The sequence below is a fragment of the Bos javanicus genome, chromosome 29 (genome assembly GCF_032452875.1).
Source record: "Bos javanicus breed banteng chromosome 29, ARS-OSU_banteng_1.0, whole genome shotgun sequence".
Taxonomy (NCBI): domain Eukaryota; kingdom Metazoa; phylum Chordata; class Mammalia; order Artiodactyla; family Bovidae; genus Bos; species Bos javanicus.
Window position 1 is genome coordinate 18,485,058 of NC_083896.1, and position 25,729 is coordinate 18,510,786.

General features: G+C 35.3%; 1 protein-coding gene and 1 pseudogene across 2 annotated transcripts in view; both read left to right on the top strand.

Moving 5' to 3' along the window:
* The window catches only part of RSF1 (remodeling and spacing factor 1), a 150,265-nt gene that overhangs the window by 82,051 nt on the left and 42,485 nt on the right, over positions 1–25,729 (top strand). For both annotated transcript variants that reach the window (XM_061406153.1, XM_061406155.1), the window contains exons 3-5: positions 374–466; positions 1,381–1,586; positions 13,408–13,562. In XM_061406153.1, the coding sequence (XP_061262137.1) occupies positions 374–466; positions 1,381–1,586; positions 13,408–13,562 (454 nt within the window). The remainder of the gene's footprint in view (positions 1–373; positions 467–1,380; positions 1,587–13,407; positions 13,563–25,729) is intronic.
* LOC133241090 (ubiquitin-conjugating enzyme E2 N-like) lies at positions 13,569–19,731 on the top strand (annotated as a pseudogene).

Below are 25,729 nucleotides of genomic sequence, written 5' to 3' on the forward strand. Positions count from 1 at the left end.
TTCTAGTCTACGCATAGAAATGAATTATTGTCCTTGTCCTGGAGGAACTATGCTATTTGGAGAGGTGGAATCAGATAATTACTTGCATTTGGGAAACTGTGCCACAAAAGTGTACATAAAATTCTTGAGAGCGAAGGAGACAGCTGCAGAGGTCACTGCTTATCTTGAATGCAGTCATCATTCAGTAGTAGTAGTCGACATTTTTGATATATTTAAATAGTAGGTATTTCAGAGTGTGATTGGATTGGACTGTGTTTGGCATAAACTTTTTCCTTTATGTATTAACAAAACAGTTAACATAGTTGTACAACAAAACTACCAATGTAAATAAAAATTGCTTTTCTGTATTAAGACCTTAACTTTCTCTTGACAGATATGCCAAGAGTTTAATAGCACCTGGGCATGGGAGATGGAGAAGAAAGGCTATCTTGAAATGAGTGTTGAATGCAAGTTAGCACTCTTAAAGGTAATAAATTTATTATTTGTTAAAATTATTTTAATTAAAAAATCACTTTGACTCCTTCTGGTTGAATTGGGAAGCAACTAGAAAGTAGACATTTTTATTGTTAGTGGAAAAGGACAATAGAATTTTCTTTTTTTAATTTATTTTTTGGTGATAAAACTCTTCTTTAAATTACTGTTTTTTGTTGTTTTTCAATACACACTTATATCTAGGTTTAATGATCTCTGCCTGTAGGGATAATGGCAAACAGTTACCCTAGATTAATTTTATGCATTGTTGGCAGCCTTCAAAATCATAGCTAACAAATATGGTAAAGTGTGGTTAATCTTTCACTGATTTACTAAATCAAAGATTCAGGGAAGAAATCTTATATACACTAATCATATATAAAAATTTTAATAAATAGTTTTTATTAAAACTAACTTTTTTGTGCTGGCAGTATGATTTTTTTTTTTTTTCCCCCAAGAAAATTCTCCAGAGGCAATTATCAGTAAGACTGCCTTTGGTAAAAATTATGTATGTCTCAAGCTTTCAAAAATAGACAGCCATTTCAAGAATAAAGTTTATCTAAAAGCTTTAAGAGAAGGTCATTGAAAATTTTATACCATGAACCAATTTGGGAGACTTTAATACAAAAACTCAGTGTTTTAGAATATAATTTAATTTTGGGGTCACTGGTTGTGTTAAACCTATAAATTTATGTAATACTAAAATTGTATGTTAAATTAGAAATTTGTCTTTTAAAATTGCTTATTGTAAAATAAGTGTACAAAAGAGGAGAGAGGAAAGTAAAAGGTGGACAAACATACTCTTTCTCTTCTTATCCCTGAATCTGTTTCATGGTTGAACATAACACATTTATTGTGATGGAAAAACATTTATGGGGTATTTTAAATCATGTTGTGACTATTTTCCAGTACCTCTGTGAGTGTCAATTTGATGACAATCTCAAATTCAAGAATATTATCAATGAGGAGGATGCCGATACCATGCGTCTCCAGCCAATTGGCCGTGACAAAGATGGCCTCATGTACTGGTACCAGTTGGATCAAGATCACAATGTCAGAATGTACATAGAAGAACAAGATGATCAAGATGGCTCTTCATGGAAGTGCATTGTGAGGTATCTTTTATTGGAAATTTTTTTACATTTATTTGCATGTTTCTTACTTTGATCTCTTCTCTACCAGAATATAATCTCTGTGGCTTGGTGATTCTTTTCCGTTTATGGGGTTGGGAATTTCTAGGATCTGGCCTAGTGCCCAGCACAATACCCATTGGAAGCACTTAGTTATTTGTCAAATAAATAACATTTAGCAATGTGGTCCACATCAGGACATATACCTAGTACTTTAGGGAGCTGGAATTCAAAAAATAATGATGCATAGGTAATATACACAGAGAAAACCATTGTTAGAGAGAAATATAAGAAAAACAGAAATATATTTTGGATCTTAGTTTCCTAACCAGGGATTGAACCCAAACCCTTGGCAGTGAAAGCACAGCATCCTAACCGCTGCATTGTCAGGGAATTCCCAGAGAAACATAAATTGATTTTTATTTAGCTATATAGGTTTCTATTAGGTGTTATTTGTTTATTCTTCTTAAATTTGTCTGATTCATGTGACACATATTTTCATGTGAAAATATACTACATTTTCAGTTTTTCCTGTGCATACATTTCTTTAGTGAGGTCTGAAGAAATCTGAGGAATATTATGCTTTTCTGTCCTAATCCTTCTTGAAAAATCTTGATTTCTTATGTTTGTGTTGATAAATATATTTGAATGGAAACATTTAATTTAATATAAAGCTTTGAAATAAAACTTTAAAAAAAATTGATTAGTGACTCTCGGATTGTTATTCAGAATCTTTATGTCTCTAATTTTCTGTTTTTGCAAATTATTTAGAATTTATTGTATTAATTTCCACAATTTATATTAATTTTGAAAATATTATAGGATTTATAACTAGAGTAGGGAGAACTAATGGATATATTTCCAGTGGCTTATGAAGACTCTTTTAACTTTAACTCATCTTTGTTTATGCTTAGATTTTAGCAGATTTTTATTAGTGGTCATTTATTAATATTTTAAAGAGAAAATTCTAGTAATTCATGATATTTGTTTGGGTCATGGAAGCTGAACTTTTATTCCCTAAGAATAAACTTTGAATGAGCTCTTGGGGGATTGTTTTTTAACCATTTTTTCATCATATTATGATGAAATATATTATTATATATTATATATGATATTATATCATCATACATAATATATATTATATCATATATGATATAATAGCATCATATATAAAATATAATATACACCATATAATATGGTTTTCCATATAGTTAAATTACTAAATTCAAATAATGTGGTCCTTAAATAAGATGTACTCACCATCTCTCCCTGTGAATACATACATTAAATAAGGTTCTGTTCATGATGTTTTACCACCATTCTACTGTTTTCTTTATTAAACTTGTATAGTTGTTTGAAACAACTGCTTTGTGGAAGAAAAACTTAGGACAGAGAAAAATTATTATGATTATTATTAATCAGTCATATGTGCTTTTAAACAACTGCTAGTATATAATGTTTTAAGTAGATAATACCCCAATGCACCATGTAAGAGAAAGACCATAGGTTTTATAGCTAATAAGTGAATCTAGTGTCCTCTGCTTATCATCTGTAGGAAGATTGCTTAATTACTCTTATCAGTTCAGTTCAGTCGCTCAGTCATGTCTGACTCTGCAACCCCATGAATCGCAGCACGCCAGGCCTCCCTGTCCATACTCTTTGCTAAAATGAAGTTGATAATACTTCCCCAGTAAAGCTGTTCTGAGGACTATAAGAGAAGTCATACTAGGGCTGTAGTACATGCTCCATAAAAATTTGTTTCTTCTCCTAACCTTTTAAATTACTGCATTTGCTTACAACTTCTAACCCCAAGGATTGAAACTTAGTTACTTCATAAGAGAAATGTTTATCTGTAGGAAGAGAAAAGAGCAAATTTGCCAGCCAGCTTTTTCCAAATATGTAGTAATATTTGGGATCATTAATACTATTTTGGGTGTATTAGTCTCATTTCAGGTAATTAAAGGCAGATTCTAAACTGATTGTCACACTACTGTTCCTTTATTTCCTTCAAGTCATAGATTTGAATTGCATGCCTGCTTGTGTAGTAGGCACTGTGCTGAGCAGTTGGGGAGGTAGTGGTGAATAGTACAGCTCTGGGATCTCTCATGATCTTCATGCACCTGTGGAATTCCTTATATTGTAAGCAGTAATTCTTAGTTGTATTTAATGTGTGTTTTCTAGGGACGTATCATAGTTTTGATAAATTCTTGATATGTTCTGTGACATGGCATTTCAGTTAACTTTAACTTAACATACTAGTACTATTTTGGACAGATGTACTGAGCTTTTTCATCCATACAGGTCTCTCATTTTTGTGAACGTTGAATGTGAAAAGCATTGTGTTACTATTCTTTGTTGTTTATTCACTAAGTCTGACACTCTTTTCCGACCCCTTGGACTGTAGTCCACCGGGCTCCACTGTCCATGGAATTTCTCAGGCAAGAATATTAGAGTGGGTTGCCATTTCCTTTTCCAAGGAATCTTCCTGACCCAGAGATCAAACCCGCATCTCCTACATTGGCAGGTGGATTCTTTACCACTGAGCCACTAGGGAAGCCCTATTGTTCTTTTCTTTCCTCAAAATTGAGATCTTAGTGGTCACTAAAATACATTATATATCCAAAACAATGTAGGGCATCATTCCATTTGTCACTGAGAAGATTCTTCCTGGAGTATAGTATTTAGAATTGGATGTCAAACTCTTGACAAGAATATCAATATAGTAGAATGAGTTCTTTATGAAAGGAACCGCAAAGAAAATGATTTAATAAACTGAAAATACTTGATCTAGCATAAGTGTAGGGAGATATAACTATCTGTAAACATTTAAAGAGATGATTTGTGTAAGAGTATTTCTTTCAAGGGCTCAACCTGCATCATTGGATAAAAATTATGGGGTAGTAGAATGGAGTTTATGGAGGTGAGAACATTTGTATGTTTTATATTGCAGAGAAATAATTGTTGGAAGACTGATAGATGCTATCAAAAAACATTTTCTAAACTTGTAGGTTTCAGTCTTTTTCAGAAGATAGAAGAAGGGAGGATAATTCTGAATTCATTGAATGAGGCTAGCCTTACCAAAACCAGGCAAAGATATTACAAGAAAAAAATGATAGACCAGCATCTCTAAGGAACATAAATACAGAACTTTTCAAAAAATATTAGCAAATCAAATCCAACAATGCATAAAAATATATATATGTATAATATGACGAAGTAAGATTTATCTCAGGTATAGAAGACTGGTTCAATATTTGAAAATCATCAGCAGGCTAAAGAAGAAAATATCACATGATCATGTCAATATATAACAGAAAAGCCATTTGATAGATGTCAACACTGTTTGATGATTAGAAGTCTTTAGTAATGTAGGAAGAGACAGAAACGTCCTTGATTAAAAAAATGTATTGGAAATTTCCTGGAAATCCAGTGGTTAGGACTCTGCACTTACACTGCTGTGGGCCCAGGTTCAATCCCTGTTCAGGAACTAATACCCTGTGTGACTGCTAAAAAAATACTGATTTCCTATGGAGGCAGAAAATAAATCCTATGCAAAATTGGAAGGTTTCCAATACTTGACTTACAACAAAAGTGAAGGATCATCTAAAAGATTTGTTAGTTGAGTGTTTTAAATTATTTGTTTTAAAAGCTACCAGAAACCTACATGTAGCATCTATTTAATGAAGAGAAACTTGAGGTTTTTCCTACTATGATTAGGAACAAAGCAAGGGTATCTACTCTATTCCTTTTTAACATCATATTGGAAGTTCTAACTAGTGCAGTAAAAAAAGGAAATAAAAGACATACGCATTGCGAACAGAGAAATAAAACTTGTTGTTTGCAAATGACATCATCTTCTTTGTAAAAAATCTGAAAGAATCAACCAAAAAATCTCCTGGAACTAGTTTATTATTGTAGCAGTGTTGCAGGACAAAAAAATTAATACACAAAGGTCAATCACTTTGATATATACCATCAGCGAATGTATGTTATCTGAAATTAAAAGCACAGTACCATTTACATCAGTGCCCCTAAAGCTGAAATACCTAGGTGTAAATTTAACAAGAGTATGCACGAATCTATATGAGGAAAGAAAAGCTAATGAAAGAAATTAAAAAAGAATAAATGGAGAGATATTCCATTATTCCATGTTCAAGTATATAAGAACACTTAATATTGTCATGATATCAGTAGAGTCTGATCTGACTCTGTTGAGTCACTGCAGTCCCAATCAAAATTCCAGCAAGTTATTTTGTGGATATCAATAAATTGACTCTCAAATTTATAGGCAAAAGACCTATGACACACAGTCTTATGAAAGAACAAAGTTGAAGTACTGACCTTACCTGAGTCTGTGCCTTTCTGTAAATCTACCATAACGAAGAATCTAGTATTGGCAAGAGAATAGACAGGTAGATCACTGAGACAGAATAGGGACCACTGGATTAGATGCACACAAATATAGTCAACTTACGTTTGACCAAGGAGCAAAAGGAATACAGTGGAGAAAAGATAGTCTTTACGAATTGTCTTGGAACAACTGGACGTCCGCATTCAAAAAGCTGAATCTAGACACACACGTTTACAACCTTTACAAAAATTAACTCACAGTGATTCACAGACCTACATATAAAATACAAAACTATAAAACTCCCAAGAAGAAAGCATAGAAGAAAATCTAGATGACTTCAGGTTTGTTAGAGTACCAAAGGTGTAATCCATCAAAGAAAGAATTGATGATGCTTAGTTAGTTCAGTCGCTCAGTCGTGTCCTACTCTTTGCCACCCCATGAATTGCAACACACCAGGCCTCCCTGTCCATCACCAACTCCCGGAGTTCACTCAGACTCAACGTCATCGAGCCGGTGATGCCATCCAGCCATCTCATCCTCTGTCGTCCCCTTCTCCTCCTGCCTCCAATCCCTCCCAGCATCAGAGTCTTTTCCAATGAGTCAACTCTTCGCATGAGGTGGCCAAAGTACTGGAGTTTCAGCTTTAGCATCGTTCCTTCCAAAGAACACCCAGGGCTGATCTCCTGTAGAATGGACAGGTTGGATCTCCTTGCAGTCCAAGGGACTCTCAAGAGGCTTCTCCAACACCACAGTTCAAAAGCATCAATTCTTCGGCACTCAGCTTTCTTCATAGTCCAACTGTCGCATCCATACATGACCACTGGAAAAACCATAGCCTTGACTAGACGAACCTTTGTTGGCAAAGTAATGTTTCTGCTTTTCAATATGCTGTCTAGGTTGGTCATAACTTTTCTTCCAAAGAGTAAGTGTCTTTTAATTTCAGGGCTGCAGTCACCATCTGCAGTGATTTTGGAACCCAGAAAAATAAAGTCAGCCAATGTTTCCACTGTTTCCCCATCTATTTGCCATGAAGTGATGGGACCAGATGCCGTGATCTTTGTTTTCTGAATGTTGAGTTTTAAGCCAACTTTTTCACTCTCCACTTTCACTTTCATTAAGAGGCTTTTTAGTGCTGGACTTCATTAAAATTAAAAATTTCTGCTCTGTGAAAGACGATGTCAACATAATGCAAATATAAGTCACAGAATGGGAGAAAATTATTTACAAAAGACGTATCTGATAGAGCACTGCTATTTAAATTACTATACAAATAACTTTTAAAGTCCAACAATAAGAAAACAAACAACCTGATTTAGAGTGGACCAATGACCTTATCAAACAGATGGCAAATCAGCACAGGAAAAGGTGCACCATGCCCAGTGTCATCAGGGAGATGGAAATTAAGACAACAGTGAGGTATTGCTAGACACCTCCTACAGTGGCTAAAATCGAGAACAGGTTTCCCATTTGCCTGCAATGAAGGAGACGTGGGTTCCCTCCCTGGGTCAGAAAAATCCCCTGGAGAAGGAAATGGCAGCCCACTTCAGTATGCTTGCCTGGAAAATCCCATGGACCGAGGAGCCTGGCGGGCTCTGGTCCATAAGGTCGCAAGAGTCGGGCATGACTTAAGGGCTAAACAACAACAAAATCGAGAACACTGTTAACACCAAATGGTGGTGAGAATATAGACCAATAGGAACTTAGATTCGTTGCTGATGGGAATGCAAAATGACACAGTCAGAAAGATTGTTTGGTGGCTTTGCAAAATTAAACATTATCATATGAACCAGCAGTCATGCTCTTTGGCATTTGCCCAAAGAAGTTGAAAGCTTATGTCCTTACAAAAACCTGCACATGAATGTTTGTAGCAGCTTACTCAAACTTGCCAAAGCCTGAGAATAGCCAAGATGTTCTTCATCAGGTAAATGGATAAGCTACAGTGTATCCAGAAATGGAATATTGTCATTTAAAAAATAAATGTGCTATCAAGCCATGAAAAGATAGAGGAAATTTAAATCGTGTTAATAAGAGAAGAATTGATGCTTTTGAACTGTGGTGTTGGAGAAGACTCTTGAGAGTCCCTTGGACTGCAAGGAGACCAACCTGTCCATTCTAAAGGAGATCAGCCCTGGGTGTTCTTTGGAAGGAATGATGCTAAAGCTGAAACTCCAGGACTTTGGCCATGTCATGCGAAGAGTTGGCTCATTGGAAAAGACTCTGATGCTGGGAGGGATTGGGGGCAGGAGGAAAAGGGGATGACAGAGGATGAGATGGCTGGGTGGCATCACCGACTCAATGGACGTGAGTTTGAGTGAACTCTGGGAGTTGGTGATGGACAGGGAGGCCTGGCTTGCTGTGATTCATGGGGTCACAAAGAGTCGGACATGACTGAGCAGCTGAACTGAACTGAATAAGAGAAGGCAATCTGAAATTAACTGTATGATTTCAACTATATGATGTTTTGAAAGACTTGTATAATAATGTTCATAGCATCTTTGTTCATAATAGTCCTCATATTTGGATTATTCCTTAGCAATAAAAAGAAATGACCTATAATGCATGCAATTTTGTGGCTTTGTTCCTAAGGAATTATCATGTGTGAGAAATCAAAAAGTACATACCATTTTATTAAGTTCTGGAATTAACTGATGTATGCTTACAGTGTTTGAAACTGATTCCATTTTGCTTTTGCTGGAGCAGAGGAATTGAGTAGGACAGGGCAGGAGGGGTTTGGGGGTGATAGTAATATTCCTTTTCTCGATCGAGCTATGGATTACACAGGTGTATGCATTTGTCAGAACCGATTTGCTGAACACCTAAGATCTGTTCATTTCAAAGGATATAAATTATACCTCAAAAATATTTTCAATACTAATAATTATTTCATAATCATTTTCAAAATGCTGTTTGCTAAATAGTGTACAGTTTTCATGTACACATAATTAGGAAATCTGTCAAGGAATTTCTGTGACTAATATAGCACAGAGTTTGAAAATATGGTCTCTGAAGTCAGACTTTATATAATTCAGTTCTGCCTTTAATATATATTAATTAACTCTGATCATAGGCAGATCATTGTATCTTTCTGCATGTTCTCACTTTCTTAGTCTAAAAAATGGGGGTAATAATAGTACTTATTTAATCAGATTATATTAGAATTACATGAACTAATTCATGTCATGATTTTGGAGTAGTGCCTGGAACATAGTAATCACTCACTAATGTTAACTTCTGTTATTAATATACTCCTGTTAATATTACTCATTAATACCTTCTTTCGGTTTCTTGACCCCCTTAGATACTGTTGTACTCAGTTTTTTCCCTTTTTATCTGCTAAGTGATACGAAATTATATGAGAAAAGTGGAATATTATTGGTGAATAGTGGAATCATGTATTACAGACATCTGCTAAAAACTTGCTTTGTCACTGTCTTGGCCTCTGAAAGGGAAGACTTAATGCCGTTCCTAAGCTTTCCATATTGTTGGAGAAAGATACAGGGAAATAGGAAATGATAATGTAGTGTCGTAAATGTGATCTGTGATGGAGATTACTCCAGTGTGCTATGGAGGATCAAGATATCTAACCCATGTTTGCCAGAAGATGATGCCTGTGCTTGGTTTTGTTTTTTTGTCTGTTTTTTTTTTTTTTTTTAATTGAATTTTGCTACCAGATCAGTTGCTTCTGAACAGTTGCTTTTGTTTATCCCTGCCAATTCTAATTCTGAACATCCCTTAAGAAAACTCATATTCCGTATTATAATAATTAGAGTGAATGTTTCATTTCACTCAAGTCTAGGTTAACTGTAGGTACAGATAGTTTAGAATCTGTCAAAATCAGTCAGTCTGCCCAAACTTGAGCTTCCAACACACTTTGGACTGAAGAGAACAGAAGTGTAAACACCTGAGATCATAAGAGAGCATGATTTAATATGTCTGAGTGAAGAAATGTTTTAAAGAAAATAAAGCAATGGAGAGGGAGAGGGCAAAACAACTGAATGGTTAGAATCCACAGACTCCTTTATAAGGTCCTGTAGAGGACCACTGGATGGCTTCACATGTAAATTTTACCAAACCATTTTTTGTTTGTTTGTTCTGTTATAATCAATTTTTAATGGAGTATAGTTTTATAATGTTGTGTTAGTTTCTTCTATACAGCAAAGTGAGCCAGTTATGCATTCCACCAAACAGAGCGATGTTAACATCTATGCTTCCGAAACTATTGCAAAAAAAATTGCAGGGAAGGAACATTTCCAAACTCATTCTGAGAGGCCAATATCATCCTGATACAAAAACCAGACACAGATATCATAAAAAAAGGCCAGTATCACAGGCCAGTATCAATGATGAACATTGAGAAATCCTCAACAAAATACTAGCAAACTGAGTGCAACAAATTAAAAGTCTTAACCACCAGTGGTTAAGACTCCACACCTCTACTGCAGGGAGCATGGGTTCAATCTCTGGTCAAGGAATTAAGGTCTGATATGCTTCATGGCACAGTCAAAACAAACAAGCAAATAAACATTATGAGGATCCTACCCCATGATCAACTGGGATTTATCCCAGGGATGCAAGTATTCTTCAGTATATGTAAATCAGTCAACCAACATGATACATGAACCACAGTAACAAATTAAAGAATAAAAGCCACATGATCATCTTAATAGATGCAGAATGCTTTTGATAAAATTCAATGTCCATTTATGATAAAAACTCTAGCAAGTGGACATAGAAGGAACATCTTAACATCATAAAGGCCATACGTGACAAACTCACAGCTAGCATCGTACTTACTGGAGAAAAGCTGAAAGCATTTCCTCTAAGATCAAGAACAAGACAACAATGACCACTCTCGCCACTTTTATTCAACTCAGTTTTGGAAATCCTTACCCAGCAATCAGAGAGGAAAAAGAATCCAGATTGACAGCGAACAAATTAAACTGCCACTGTTTGCAAATTATGTGATGGTATTCATAGAAAAATCCTAAAAATGCTACCAGAGAGTACAACAGTGAATTTAGAAAAGTTGCAGCACACAAAATAAATATACATAAATATCCGTTGGGGTATACACAATGGAATACTACTCAGCCATAAAAAGAAGGGAACTTTTCCATTTGCAGCAACATGGGTGGACGTGACGGGCATTATGCAAAGTGAAGTCAGAGAAAGGACAAATACTTAATGTTACCACTTATATGTGGAATCTAAAAAATACAACAGACTAGTGAATAAAGCAAAAAAGAGGCAGACTAGCAGATGTGGAGAGCAGACTAGTGGTTACCAGTGGTAGGGGGAGGTACAAACTATTGGGTGTAAGACAGGCTCAAAATGTGTTGTAAAACATGGAGAGTAAAACCAGTATTGTGTAATAACTATAAATGGAAGGTAACATTTTAAAATTACGTTAAAAATAAAACGTTCTGTAAAAAGTGGTAAGAAATTGGATATAATTTTAATCTATATATATTAAAATTTCCTCCATTCCAATTTAGGGCTTTTAAAAATTATTTAACATACTAAATCTAATTATAAGATTGAAACAGGAGAAATCCAGATGGGTAGTTTTCTGTTTTTATAAGATAATGGCTTTATTAGGTTTGCATTTTAATGTAATAGACAGGTTAAAAGCCTTTAGGAGAGTTCTTTAATCAACTTTTTGGCATATTTTTTTGTTGCTTAGAGTACTAGAAGTAATTGACATGGATTTTCTAGCAAGTATTGGCATGCTTCTAATGTTCAAAGCTTTTAAAAGAAGGTGTAGTGAAATACTTAAATATATTTTTCAGTTTCCAGCATGACCTCAGAAAATAACAAATGGATTGGGGCACTTATACATTTGAAATTCTCATTGAAATATGATGGTAATAACATTAAGTGGATAGAGGCTTAGGTTAGAAGCAGGTTGGGCTAATGAAGTTCAAAAATAGAAACTATTTTTGTTTTTTGTAAAGTGAGTATAGTTTCACACAATCTTGAAACAGCATCTGATGTGACCTACTACTATTAGATAATTAAAACTGTTCATTTTATTGTGTATGCTAATGTGATAGTTATACTGTGTATAAACATAGTCATTCCCATGCACAATATATAATGTGTGTAACCCTGTGTGTTCTTTCTCATAGACAATGGCAAAATGATTGCCCTTTTAATTTCTGAAAGATGTCTGTCACTGGCAATTTTTAACTTTCTTTGGAAACGAATTTAATAATACTTAAGAGAATCCAGTCTTATATGGATAAGGAAACTCAGGTCTGATGAAGATATATGACCTGTCTAGGGGTACATAGCCATTTGGTTTAGGAACAGGGATTCTGTTTATTCATTAAGTATTTTTTAGAGCCTACTTCATCAGACAGTCCCCACTTTGAAGCAGTAGTGTTTAGCTAGAAAGGCGGCGGAATTGGAAATGGAGGTGAAAACAGAGGATAGAGGACATATGTGGCATGACAGATAGAACAAATAATTTCATCTTGATACTAACTACATAGAATTGAGGTGCATGCACAGTCCTTTGATGACACAGATGGGGAGATCATGGTGCTGATTAATTAACTTAGTGGCAGATCTAGAACTATATTTCCCAACTCTTAGTCCAAGGTTTCCTTTTTATTTCTGCTGTTACACACTGTTTTTCTGAGCAAGAAAAAAATTATTATTATAAATAATTATTTATGATTAAATTATTGTTTTATCGTTAATTGTATGTAGCATTAAAATTGACCATATTGTATATACCTCTGGATTTGGTAGTAAAAATAGATAATTTGTAGATTGGTATCTTATTTATTTGGGATTTTCTCATATTTTTATTCAAATTGAATTTACTTTGATTTTGTACTCCTGAGAGATTGCATCATATTTAAAAAAATGATCAAACTTTGGTTTTTGTTTAATTTTGTTCATACTGTTCTTTTTAACCAAAAAGATTTGAATTGCCATTCTAATAAAAACATAGTCTAAGATTCCTCTTTGGTGAACAGTTTATTTTAATATGCATTCATTCCTAATACTTAATTTTAAAATGTAAGGTTAATTAGGGTTAGCTGTACTAGTGTTTTGGATGCTCTTAATATGTTTTTCTTTTTTAAATGTTAATTTCTAATAGGTGTTATTCTGAAATCATTTTAGAACTGAAGAAAGATTTTTAAAAAAATTATTGAAGTATAGTTGATTTACAGTGTTGTGTTAATTTCTTCTGTACAGCAAGGTAACTCAGTTATCCATATGAATATTCTTATATTCATATTCTGTTCTATTATGCTTTATCATAGGATATTAAATATAGGTCCTGGGCTACGTAGTAGGAGTTTGTTGTTTATCCATCCTTTATAAATTAGTCTGCATCTGCTAATCCCAAACTCCCGTTTTTCCCCACTCTTCTTGGCAACCACAACGCTTAGAACAGGAGAAAGATTTTTATGCTGCCTTCTGTTTTTCCATTTTTTTTAGAAATCGAAACGAGTTGGCTGAGACACTTGCACTCCTGAAAGCACAAATTGATCCTGTACTATTGAAGAACTCTAGCCAACAGGACAGCTCTTCCCGGGAAAGTCCCAGCTTAGAAGAAGAGGAGACTAAAAAGGAGGAAGAAACAACTAAACAAGGTTTTTTTTTGTGTGTTTTGTTTTTCTTTGTTTTGTAATTTCTTCTCGTTTCCACTCTTCTTCCCACCTACATCAATTGAATTTCCCTCAGTTTGAAGAGTTTTAACTCTTCCTGTTAAAGGAAATAGATTTTTCTATCATTTAATGAAAAAGAGGCAAAAAACTATTGAGTACTTTGGTCTTTTATACTGAACATTTAAAAAATTTACATAAAAGTGTTCCAGTCATCAAAACATGCTATCTTTTACTAATTTAAGAATACAGAGAATATTAGTGAACTTTTAAAAAATTATTGTGGTAAAATACACATAACATAAAATTTTATCATTTTAACCATTTTTAAGTGTACAGTTCTGTGGCATCAAGTTCATTTGTATTGTGCATCTGTCACCTCCATTCATCTCCAGACTTATATCCTCCAACTGAAACTCTGTACCCATTAAACACTAATTACCCTTTTCCCCCTCCCCTTAGCCACAGGCATCCATCATTCTACTTTCTGACTAACTCTAGGAACCTCACTTCAGAGAAATCATGCAATATTTGTCCGTTTGTAATTGCCTTATTTCACTGAGCTTAATGTCTTCAGTATTCCTCCATATTGTAGCATGTATCAGAATTTTTCTTTTTTAATGCTGATATTCTCTTGTGTGTGTCTACCACATTTTATCTATTCATCTGTCACTGGACACTAAGGTTTCTTCTACCTTTGTCTTTTATAAATAATGTTGCTATGAAAGTCGATGTACAAATATCTGCTTGTACTTCTTTTGGGTATATCCCTGGAGTAGAATTTTTGGATCAGATGATAGTTCTGTTTTTAATTTTTTGAGGATTTGCCATATCGTTTTCTACAACTGCTGCACCATTTTACATTCCTATCAGTTCTGCATAAGGGTTCCAATTTTTTCACATCCTACAAATCACTTGTTATTTTTTTTAAAATAATAGACATTCTAATGATGTGAAGTGGTATTTATGGGTTTTGATTTACATTTTCAAAATGACCAATGATGTTGAAGACTTTTTCATGTTCTTATTAGTATGTGTTGTTTGGGAAATATTTAAGTCCTTTTTTAAGTAAGCCAATTTTTAAATAGATTTTGTGTGGTGTGGATTGGTTTTCTTTTTTTGTTTTGGGTCACCCTTAGCAAATTCTTAAGTCTATGATAATTATTAATAACTATGATAGTTATTAAGCTTGATTTGCTGATTGACTTTTTTAATATGGTTAACTGAGCAGATCAAATCCTAACCTTTTCAGAAGATCAGAAGCAAATCCTAACTTTTCTAGAAGCAGAGAAACCAGTTGAAGTTTTATCTAACATCGTTTGGTTAATACTTTTTCTTGATAATGTGCCTTTTAATGACAGGGTACAGAATTTGCTCTCTTTATTGTCCTTTCTTCCTCTACTTTTAGTTTTCCTTTACTGTTTCGATTAGAACCTGAAAATAGTATGTTCTTACCTTGTTTGCTGCTTTGAGGAAACTAATCATTCATCCCCTAGCTGCAAGCATTGTGTAAAACCAAGTAATTTTGCCTTTTAATGTAGGGTATAATGTTTGTACATACCAATATTTCTTTTAGCAAAAATCCTGATTATTCTCCTTTTATTAGTGATTATATGATTTCAAATATCTTTGGTGGTTTTAATCATGAGCTGTATTTCTCATTTGGCAAATTCTTTTCTATATCCTAAAATTCAGTTTGTGACCTATATCAGTAAAACTTAATAATTTTTAAAGTAGTCTAAACCCACTTTTGAATTTTCAGGTTTTTTAAAATTGAAGTATAATTGACGTACAACTTTAGATTCATTTCAGGCGTACAACATGATGATTTGACATTTGTATTTGTTGTGAAATGATCACCTCCTTTAGAAAGCAAAGAGGAAAGGAAGAAGAAAAGAAAACCCTTTCATGGTTAGAGAAACTGTTAAAATTTTCTTTTCTGATTAAATTTGTTATGACTAGAATCAGCAGATGAAAATTTAAGTTGTCATTCATAATTTTTGGAAAGTGTCAATGGCATGGTTTTTGACTGTCTACAGATTCCCCTATAATAGGAACATATTGATAGTATTACTGTAGTATCTGAAACTAAGATCTTAACAGAACTTGGGTACTCTGGGTGTTATGACTTCTCAAGGGATCTCCAGCCGAAGATCCCTTCCAGAACTAAAGTCCACACAGAGCTTCCTGCAGTCTGCTGGGAATAGGATCTAAATTAAATAGAACAGGGACAGTAGAGACAAGTTTAAAAAAAGAAAAGAAAAAAGATTCAAATGAAAGTATAGGAGAGGTCTAGAGTTATATAATCTCATAAAGTAAATCACTTTAATTTTTAATATGAAAAAATATGAAAAATAAAATTAGGAAAACTATCTACTTGACATAAAAATGAGTAACTAAAAAAGATCAGGACCAAATCCCATAGAATTATAATAATGAAAGAAAATAAGAAGCATATTAACATCACTGCAGAAATGAAAACTTAACCAAAAGACGTTCTTACTAAACATATGAAAACTCTAAATGAATAGGTGGCAGAGTTAACGATTTAAAAAAAAAAATCTGTAAATAATATCTGAGTCAACAAACACAAGAATTAGTGCCCTTAAAAAACAGCAGATGACCCATGCGTGAGGGGAGTAGAGCTGGATACCAGACCAGAGGCCGAACTTAGGATCTGACAAGATGGCCGGGCTGCCCCACAGGATTATTAAGGAAACCCAGCGTTTGCTGGCAGAACCAGTTCCCGGCATTAAAGCAAAACCAGATGAGAGCAACGCCCGTTATTTTCATGTGGTCATTGCCAGCCCTCAGGATTCCCCCTTTGAGGGAGGAGTTTTTAAGCTTGAACTATTCCTTCCAGAATACCCAATGGCAGCCCTTAAAGTATATTTCATGACCAAAATTTATCATCCTAATGTAGACAAGTTGGGAAGAATATGTTTAGATATTTTGAAAGATAAGTGGTCCCCGTCACTGCAGATTCACACAGTTCTGCTATTGATCTAGGCTTTGTTAAGTGCTCCCATTCCAGATGATCCATTAGCAAATGATGTAGCAGAGCAGTGGAAGACCAACGAAGCCCAAGCCCTAGAAACAGCTAGAGCATGGACTAGGCTATATGCCATGAATAATAATTTAAATTGATTCGATTGTCAAGTGTGTATCACTTCTGTTTTGCCAAGACTTCTTCCTTTTTTGTTTGCATTTAATGGACACAGTCTTAGAAACTACAGAATGAAAACCCAGGCATCTTCAAATCTTTGGTGATTAAATGCACATTAGCAAATCTATATCTTGTCCTTATTCACTGTTGTAAAGCATGAGCAGAGTCCAAAAGTATTGTCTGGATTGTTGCAAAACATTTAAAAGCGGTGGCTTCTCTCTGCTGTTATTCATTTCCCCATCATGGTTTAAGTATAAAGCACTGTGAATGAAGGTAGTTGTCAAGGTTAGCTGCAGGGGTGTGGGTGTTTTTTGCATTTTATTTTAGTTTTTTTTGGAGGTGGAGGGGTGGGGGGAGGTAGTTTTATTTTAATTTTATGGGCTCCTTTCCCCTTTTTTATGGTGATCTAAGTGCATTGGTTAAAAGCAGCTAACCATTTCTTTTTTTTTTTTTTCATTTTATTTTTAAACTCCACAACATTGTATTGGCTCTGCCAAACATTGAAATGAATCCACCACAGGTACACACGTGCCCCCCACCCCGCACCCCCCTCCCTCCCCCCTCCCCACACCATCCCCCTGGGTCTTCCCAGCGCACCAGCCCCAAGCGTCCAGCATCGCACATCGAACCTGGACTGGCGACTCACCTCATACATGATAGTATACATGTTTCAATGCCATTCTCCCAAATCTTCCCACCCTCTCCCTCTCCCACAGAGTCCATAAGACTGTTCTATACATCATTGTCTCTTTTGCTGTCTCATATACAGGGTTATTGTTACCATCTTTCTAAATTCCATATATATGTGTTAGTATACTGTATTGGTGTTTTTCTTTCTGGCTTACTTCAATCCTATTAACCATTTCTTTAGAATATGCTCTCTAGCCAAGTCTAACTTTATTTAGATGCTGTAGATGGACAAGCTTGATTGTTTGAACCAAACAGACATTAAACAGACATCACAGCCCTCACTAATAAAATTGTGACTTTGCTGTCAGGTGTAGAATCTTCCCTTCAAGAAAAAGCTTGTGACCATTTTGTATGGCTTATCTGAAAATTTCTGTAAATCTTACGTTTTAGTACAATATTTTTTGTTATTCTGAAAAAAAAAAAAACCAGCAGATGGGATGTTGTGTGTTTTTAAAAATAAAAACAAAAGCAAGTCGATGAAGATTTGAGAAAAAGAGATAAAGAGTTGAAGATACATAATAAAAATCCTACAGAGGTCCATAAAAAAGGAAACCAAAGCAAGGAAACAGACAGAAATTCTAAAGACTATGCTTAACATAACTTCTTTAATTTCTTTATTTTTAATTGAAAGTTAATTGATTTACAGTATTGCTTTGATTTCTACCAAATACCAAACATTGTTTCTACCAGACATCAATATCAGACTGCTGTGAATCAACCATAGGTTTACCCATGTCCCCTCCCATAACTTCTTGAAATAAAAAAAAGAATGTAAGACTGCATATTTTAAAGACACTAAAGACCTTGGAAAATCAACCCAGAAAAACCAGCATGAAGACATATTCTAGTAAAACCCTTTGGCTTTGAAGAAAGTATTTTGGCCATCTTGACAGAAAGACCAGGTAACTTTTAGAGAAAAGAATATCAGACTGCCATCGCTATATTTGAAAGCAATGCCTTATGCCAAAAGAAAATACCATAACATATAAGGGAAAAAATGTGAACCAGGGATTTTATGTCTAGCCAAAATGACTTCTAGATAGAGACTGCATGTAAACTGCTATCAATATCTAAGATCTATTTTCTATGAGTCTTTTTATAAGAATCTTCTAGTGAATGAGCTTCAGATAGCCAAAAAGACTAACAAAACCTCAGTGGTGGGTAATATGGTAATAAATATAAATATATTCATTTGTATGGCTTAACATATATATATATATATACACATATATTGCCTACCTCTGTTCATGAGAGGAATCTGAGAACAGTGATAACCCAGTAACAGCACTCTTAGCCTCTAGATTTTCATTTCAAAATATCATTTTCTACTAAAAGGAACTAGTGCCCCACAGAGACAATTGCTTTAGGGGATGGGCAAGAAAAATGCAAGATAAGCTAGAATATTTTGGAATGCCAGAAATTAAGGATATACTCAGAAAATAATCTGGGCTCAGGAGGACCCAGTGCCGACTGGAAGGAGTGGTGAAAGCAGAACTGTTTTAGCCACAGATTTATGCAGCGATAGATTTTAAATCTATGACTTTGCATTTCTGTAAGTTCATGATTGAGTAAATAAATACATGGAGAAGGGATCACTTTTCTCTGCAGGTGAATATCAATTCCTTCTACATGGCAGGGACTACACTTTCTTGCAGTGTGGAATGAATGAGAGAAATAGAAATTTTTGAACTGTGGTTGGAGAAGACTCTTTCAAGTCCCTTGGACTGCAAGGAAATCCAACCAGTCCATTCTGAAGGAGATCAGCCCTGGGATTTCTTTGGAGGGAATGATGCTAAAGCTGAAACTCCAATACTTTGGCCACGTCATGCGAAGAGTTGACTCATTGGAAAAGACTCTGATGCTGGGAGGGATTGGGGGCAGGAGAAGAAGGGGACCACAGAGGATGAGATGGCTGGATGGCATCACTGACTCGATGGACATGAGTCTGAGTGAACTCCGGGAAATGGTGATGGACAGGGAGGCCTGGCGTGCTGCACTTCATGGGATCACAAAGAGTCAGACATGACTGAGCGACTGAACTGAACTGAAAGAAATCCAAGAACAAAATGAGACATGTATCCTCAAAACAGAATGGACCTGGCAGGGGATGGGGGGATCTGGCGAAATTTAATCAAATCTGTTTAATAGTGTTTTACTAATGTTAATTTCCTGGTTTTGAGAACTGTGCTATGAGGGCACAAGTTGTTAACTTATGGGAAACAAGGTGATGGTGTCCTTGAACTATTTTTGTAAGATATCTGTATGTCTAAAACTATTTCATAATAAAGATTTGAAAAAGAATGTTGGGTGAGCATTAATTTGGTAGCTTGGGAAGATCCCCTGGAGAAGGGAACGGCTACTCACTCCAGTATTCTGGCCTAGAGGATTCCATGGATTGTATAGTCCATGGGGTCACAAAGAGTTGGACACCACTGAGCAACTTTCACTTCACTACATGTAACTAAATCTAAATGACAGATAGAGCAAAGAACATATAGTCTTTAATAACTTTGTGTTTTAACAGTGGAGCTATAAGACAAAATAAATGGAGAAAAAATAGGAAGAGAACATACAAAAACTTGTGGACTTTCCATTAAATTACTTTGGTGTGGTGGTGGCATTATTCTGAAAAGTTGCATAATACGTGTGAAATGTAATTGATATTCTAATTGTATCATTTGTGATATTCTTGAAAACCAAGATTCTCAGTGTGGGAAAAAGAAATAAGATGTAAGACAGAAAGTTAAGGAAATGTTGTTATGAAACTCAAGGATTATTTTTATTATTTTCTAGCTCTGTCTATTGAAAAGACCTAGAAACAATGGCCAACCCAGTAGCGGTGAGCATCCTTAGCACCCAGATTGTGGTCTTGAAGTACAATTTCCCATTAAAGTAAATCAAGGCTTCTTGGAAAAGTGGCTTATTCCAGTTCTGGGGTATCGTGAGCCAAGAAACATCCTGTCATTCCAAGTAGTAAAGACTCATCAAAATCACGCCAGAAAAACCTCAAGAGTCAACTTAAAGAGGTTTCCACTGTCTAAGATGGGACAAGCATCATAAGGATAATAGCTGTAGTGGATTAAAACACATTGAAGAATATATCTTTTATATATATATACACACACACACACACACACACACACACACACATATAACTTGATTTATTTTTGCCTGTCCTGGGTCTTTGTTGCTGCATGGGCATTCTTTACTTGGAGAGAGTAGGGGGCTACTCTCTAGTTGGAGAGCACAGGCTTTTCATTGTGGTGGCTTCTCTTGTTGCAGAGCATGGGCTCAATAGTTGTGATGCACAGGCTTAGTTGCTCTGCAGTATATGGGATCTTCCAACCAGGGATCGAACCTGTGCCTCCTACAGTGGCAGGCAAAGGGACTGATTATCACTGAGCCACCAGGGAAGCCCCATTGAATAAGTCTTAAATCTTGATACAAATTCCACCATGATACTAATAGAAAAATTTGAAAGATACCAGTGGGGACCAAATTATTAATTTGAAAACTGTTAAGCAGAAAGAATTGAGCTTTCATCCTGCTATTTTTCAGTATGAACTATACCACTGTAAAACAAAACAATACATTAGCAAAGCTTATTTTTATATAATTTATAATTATTGATGAAAGATTGACAGAATGGGAATATCATCATTTTGCATTCCCTAATAAGGAAAGGTTTTATTTATTGAGCAGTAACATCTCTTTAACAACACAAAAGGATGATTAAACAGTAATGCCTCTTGATAAAGAACATACCACCACCAAAGTACTTTTACCACAGAAATTATGTGGTATTCTGTGGTAAACGTGAATCTGCTGAAGGCTGTAGATTAAAGTGGTGATTTACAGGAGAAAAAGAACAAAGGCATATGGGAATGCACTCAGTAAAGTCCAGGTATTACAGATTTGCATCACCATCACATTGCTGGATTTGCTGACTCAAATAAATTGAAAAAAAAAAAAAAGGATGGAAGAGCAAGAGTAGATTAAAGAGACCTAAAAAAGAAAATAATAAACAGGTAAAACTAAACTATAAATCAAAATAAGGAAGTGATTAATATAATGTAAAATGGGGTAATAGTTATAATTGTTAGGGTATTACTATTGGGCAAAGGCTTGTGTGTGCCTCTTGGGATGCTAACAGGGTTCTATTTGTTGTTTGCCTTCTAATAATTTATTAAATGGTTCATTTGTTTTCTCTGGCTTTATTTTGTTATACTTAATTAAAAAAATTTCTTGATGCCTTTGTCAGATATCTACCATGTAATTTTTAAATAAGTTACAGAAGGATTAGCACCAATTTGTATCCCTTTAACATGGAATAAAATGATAGTTCCCTGGTGGCTCAGACAGTAAAGAATATGCCTGCAATGCAGGAGACCTGGGTTCGATCTCTGGATCAGGAAGATCCCCTGGAGAAAGGCAGAGCAACCCACTCCAGAATTCTTGCCTGGAGAATTCCATGGACAGAGGAGCCTGGCAGGCTACAGTCCATGGGGTCACAAAGAGTCAGACATGACTGAGTGACTGACACAGAACTGTGAGGACAGCTCTTATTTGTCCATTTGATGCATAGTAGTAATATATCAAATGATAATTTCAATATTTTGAGCCCAGGAAACTACTGCAGCTCATTAGTGAATACACAGAAATCTGTTGCATTTCTGTACACTAACCAGATCAGAAAGAGAAATGAAGGAAAGAATCTCCTTTACCATTGGATAAAAAAGAAAATGCTTTATATCTTAGGTAGAAATAAATCTACCTAAGAAGGCAAAAACTGAAAACTATAAGACACTTATGACAGTAATCAAAGATGATACAAAACAGATGGAAGGATATATTACACTGTGTTCTTGGACTGGAAGAATTGATATTGTCAAAATGACTATACTACCCAAAATAACTCTACTGCCCAAGGCAATCTCGCTGTCAAATTACCAATGGCATTTGTAACACCTAGAACAAAAATTTTTTTTTAATTTGTCTGGAAACATAAAAGACCTCAAGTAGACAAAGCAGTCTTTGCCTAATGGATCTGGGGGTATCAGGCTCCCTGATGTCAGACTATCCTATAGAGCTGCAGTCAGAAAAGTAGTGTGGTCCTGGCCCAAAAACAGAAATATAGATCAGAGGGAAAGGATAGAAAACCCAGAAATAAGCCCACGCACCTGTGGCCAATTAATCTACAAAAAAGGAGGCGAGAATAGACAATGGTGAAAAGACAGTGTCTTCAACGAGTAGTGCTGGAAAAACTGAACACCTATGTGAAAAAGAATGAAATTACAACACTCCTTAACACCATACAGGAAAATAATATCAAAATGGATTAAAGACCTAAATGTAAGACCAGGTAATATAGAACTCTTAGGGGAAAAAAAATAGGCAGGACACTTTTTGACATAAATCACAGCATTATTTATTTGGATCCACCTCCTAGAGTAATTCCAATCCCAAAGAAAGGCAATACCAAAGAATGCTCAAACTACTGCACAATTGCACTCATCTCACATGCTAGTAAAGTAATGCTAAAATTCTCCAAGTCAGGCTTCAGCAATACGTGAACCGTGAACTTCCAGATGTTCAAGCTGGTTTTAGAAAAGGCATAGGAACCAGAGATCGAAATGCGAACATCCGCTGAATCATGGAAAAAGCAAGAGAGTTCCAGAAAAACATCTATTTCTGCTTTATTGACTATACGAAAGCCTTTGACTGTGTGGATCACAATAAACTGTGGAAAATTCTGAAAGAGATGGGCATACCAGACCACCTGACCTGCCTCTTCAGAAACCTATATGCAGGTCAGGAAGCAACAGTTAGAACTGGACATGGACAAACAGACTGGTTCCAAATAGGAAAAGGAGTACGTCAAGGCTGTATATTGTCACCCTGCTTATTTAACTTATATGCAGAGTACATCATGAGAAACGCTGGGCTGGAAGAAGCACAAGCTGGAATCAAGATTGCCAGGAGAAATATCAATCATCTCAGATATGCAGATGACACCACCCTTATGGCACAAAGTAAAGAGGAACTAAAAAGCCTCTTGATGAAAGTGAAAGAGGAGAGAGAAAAAGTTGGCTTAAAGCTCAACATTCAGAAAATGAAGATCATGGCATCCGGTCCCATCACTTCATGGGAAATAGATGGGGAAACAGTGTCAGACTTTATTTTTCTGGGCTCCAAAATCACTGCAGATGGTGATTACAGCCTTGAAATTAAAAGATGCTTACTCCTTGGAAGGAAAGTTATGACCAACCTGGATAGCATATTGAAAAGCAGAGACATTACTTTGCCAACAAAGGTCCGTCTGGTCAAGGCTATGGTTTTTCCAGCGGTCATGTATGAATGTGAGAGTTGGACTGTGAAGAAAGCTAAGCACTGAAGAATTGATACTTTGGAACTGTGGTGTTGGAGAAGACTCTTGAGAGTCCCTTGGACTGCAAGGAGATCCAACCAGTCCATTCTAAAGGAGATCAGCCCTGGGTGTTCTTTGGAAGGAATGATGCTGAAACTGAAACTCCAGTACTTCGGCAACCTCATGCAAAGAGTTGACTCATTGGAAAGGACTCTGATGCTGGGAGGGATTGGGGGCAGGAGGAGAAGGGGACGACAGAGGATGAGATGGCTGGATGGCATCACCAACTCGATGGATGTGAGTTTGGGTGAACTCTGGGAGTTGGTGATGGACAGGGAGGCCTGGCATGCTGCAATTCATGGGGTCGCAAAGAGTCGGACACGACTGAGCGACTGAACTGAAGTGAACTGCAATGTTCTTCCCAAATCTCACTGTGTAAGTTGGTCAGATAAACTTTGAAGGATTTGAAATTAAATATTATCCTATAATCTACCTTAAAGACTTTCTGTTTATAAAGGTTACATCTTAAAGTGTTTTGATATAATTTATCAACATTTAGTCTAGAATTTGTTGCCGTTTCAGTTGTGTTCAATACATTCAGGAGGTTTTTGAGTGTCTTACTGCAAGTAATAATCCATGATTCTTCTCAGAGTAGTATTCTTACACTAGTAAGGCAGAGATTTATAAACCAACAGTTGTAATTCTGGGTAATAAGTAATGCTGTAAAAGCCTATATAAAGCAAGACACAAATGCAGAAGATACAGTAGTTAATTCTTTGTTGGGGAAACACTCAGGTAAAACTAAAATGGAGTAGCATTTGAGCTTGAAGGATGTTAAGATTTTCCCAATAACATATATAATAATAAGTATCAATAGCAATGCCAACATTGAGTGCACCCTTCTATAATCATTAACAACACTAGGAGTTAGTTATTTGACATTTTAATTATTTTTCAAAATGGGAAAATACGAATGAGGAGGTAAAAATAGAAATGGCCTTCTAGGCAATGTTGACTGGTTAAAAATGATGATTGCTTAAGGGAATTTTCGGATGTGACTAAAGATTGTGGCAAGAAGGAGCCAAATAATGTATTATTGTCATCATAAAAACTCCCAAACCATACTGTGTAAAGTGGTTTTCAGGCTTCATTTTTTAAAAAACCCTCACAGCAGTTCCTTGAATTAGGTATTCTGACTTCCGTTTTAAAGAATCCAAAGAAACTTAGATTAAGATAATTATCCCAAGGTCTCATAGCTGGCCAATATGTAAATAGCAAGAGAGCATTTAAGTTTTATCTGACTCATAATCTTAATTTTTAATGAAATATTTGAAATAAACACATGATAGTATGAAATACTTAAATATTACCAAAATTTGCTTTTAATTTTTAAAATCTTATAGAACAGTTAAACATTTTCCTTTCACTTCATTTTCCATTCCGTTCCCCCTACGCTTATTTTCTAAGCAGTGCCGCAGTCCTGTGAATCATGTGAATTTGCATTTCAGAACCTCTACAAGCTATCATACAACCTGTCCTTTAGCGTATTGCTATTTCACTCATCTTTCTGTTTTTGAGATTTACCCATATTGATCTTTATAAATTCATTTCTTTTGTTTGCTCTGTAGTGATTATTCATTTTTCTGTTTGAGAGATATTATTTCTCATTTTTCTCTTTTATATCAGTGCAACAGCAAATAATCATGTACATATTTCTGTTTAGTTTTATGTAAGTTTATTTTCTTTGAGTAGAATTGCTAAACTATAGAGTATATTTCTTCAGGCTTTAGAGTAGGTATTTCCAACTTGCTCTTTACAGTGTTTATGTTAATTTATACTCACTATAAGTATATAACATTAGAGCAGAATCTGAAATCACTATGATGTTTTAAAATTTCTCAAGTCTTGTCTTACAAGAAGAGAATTATAAAG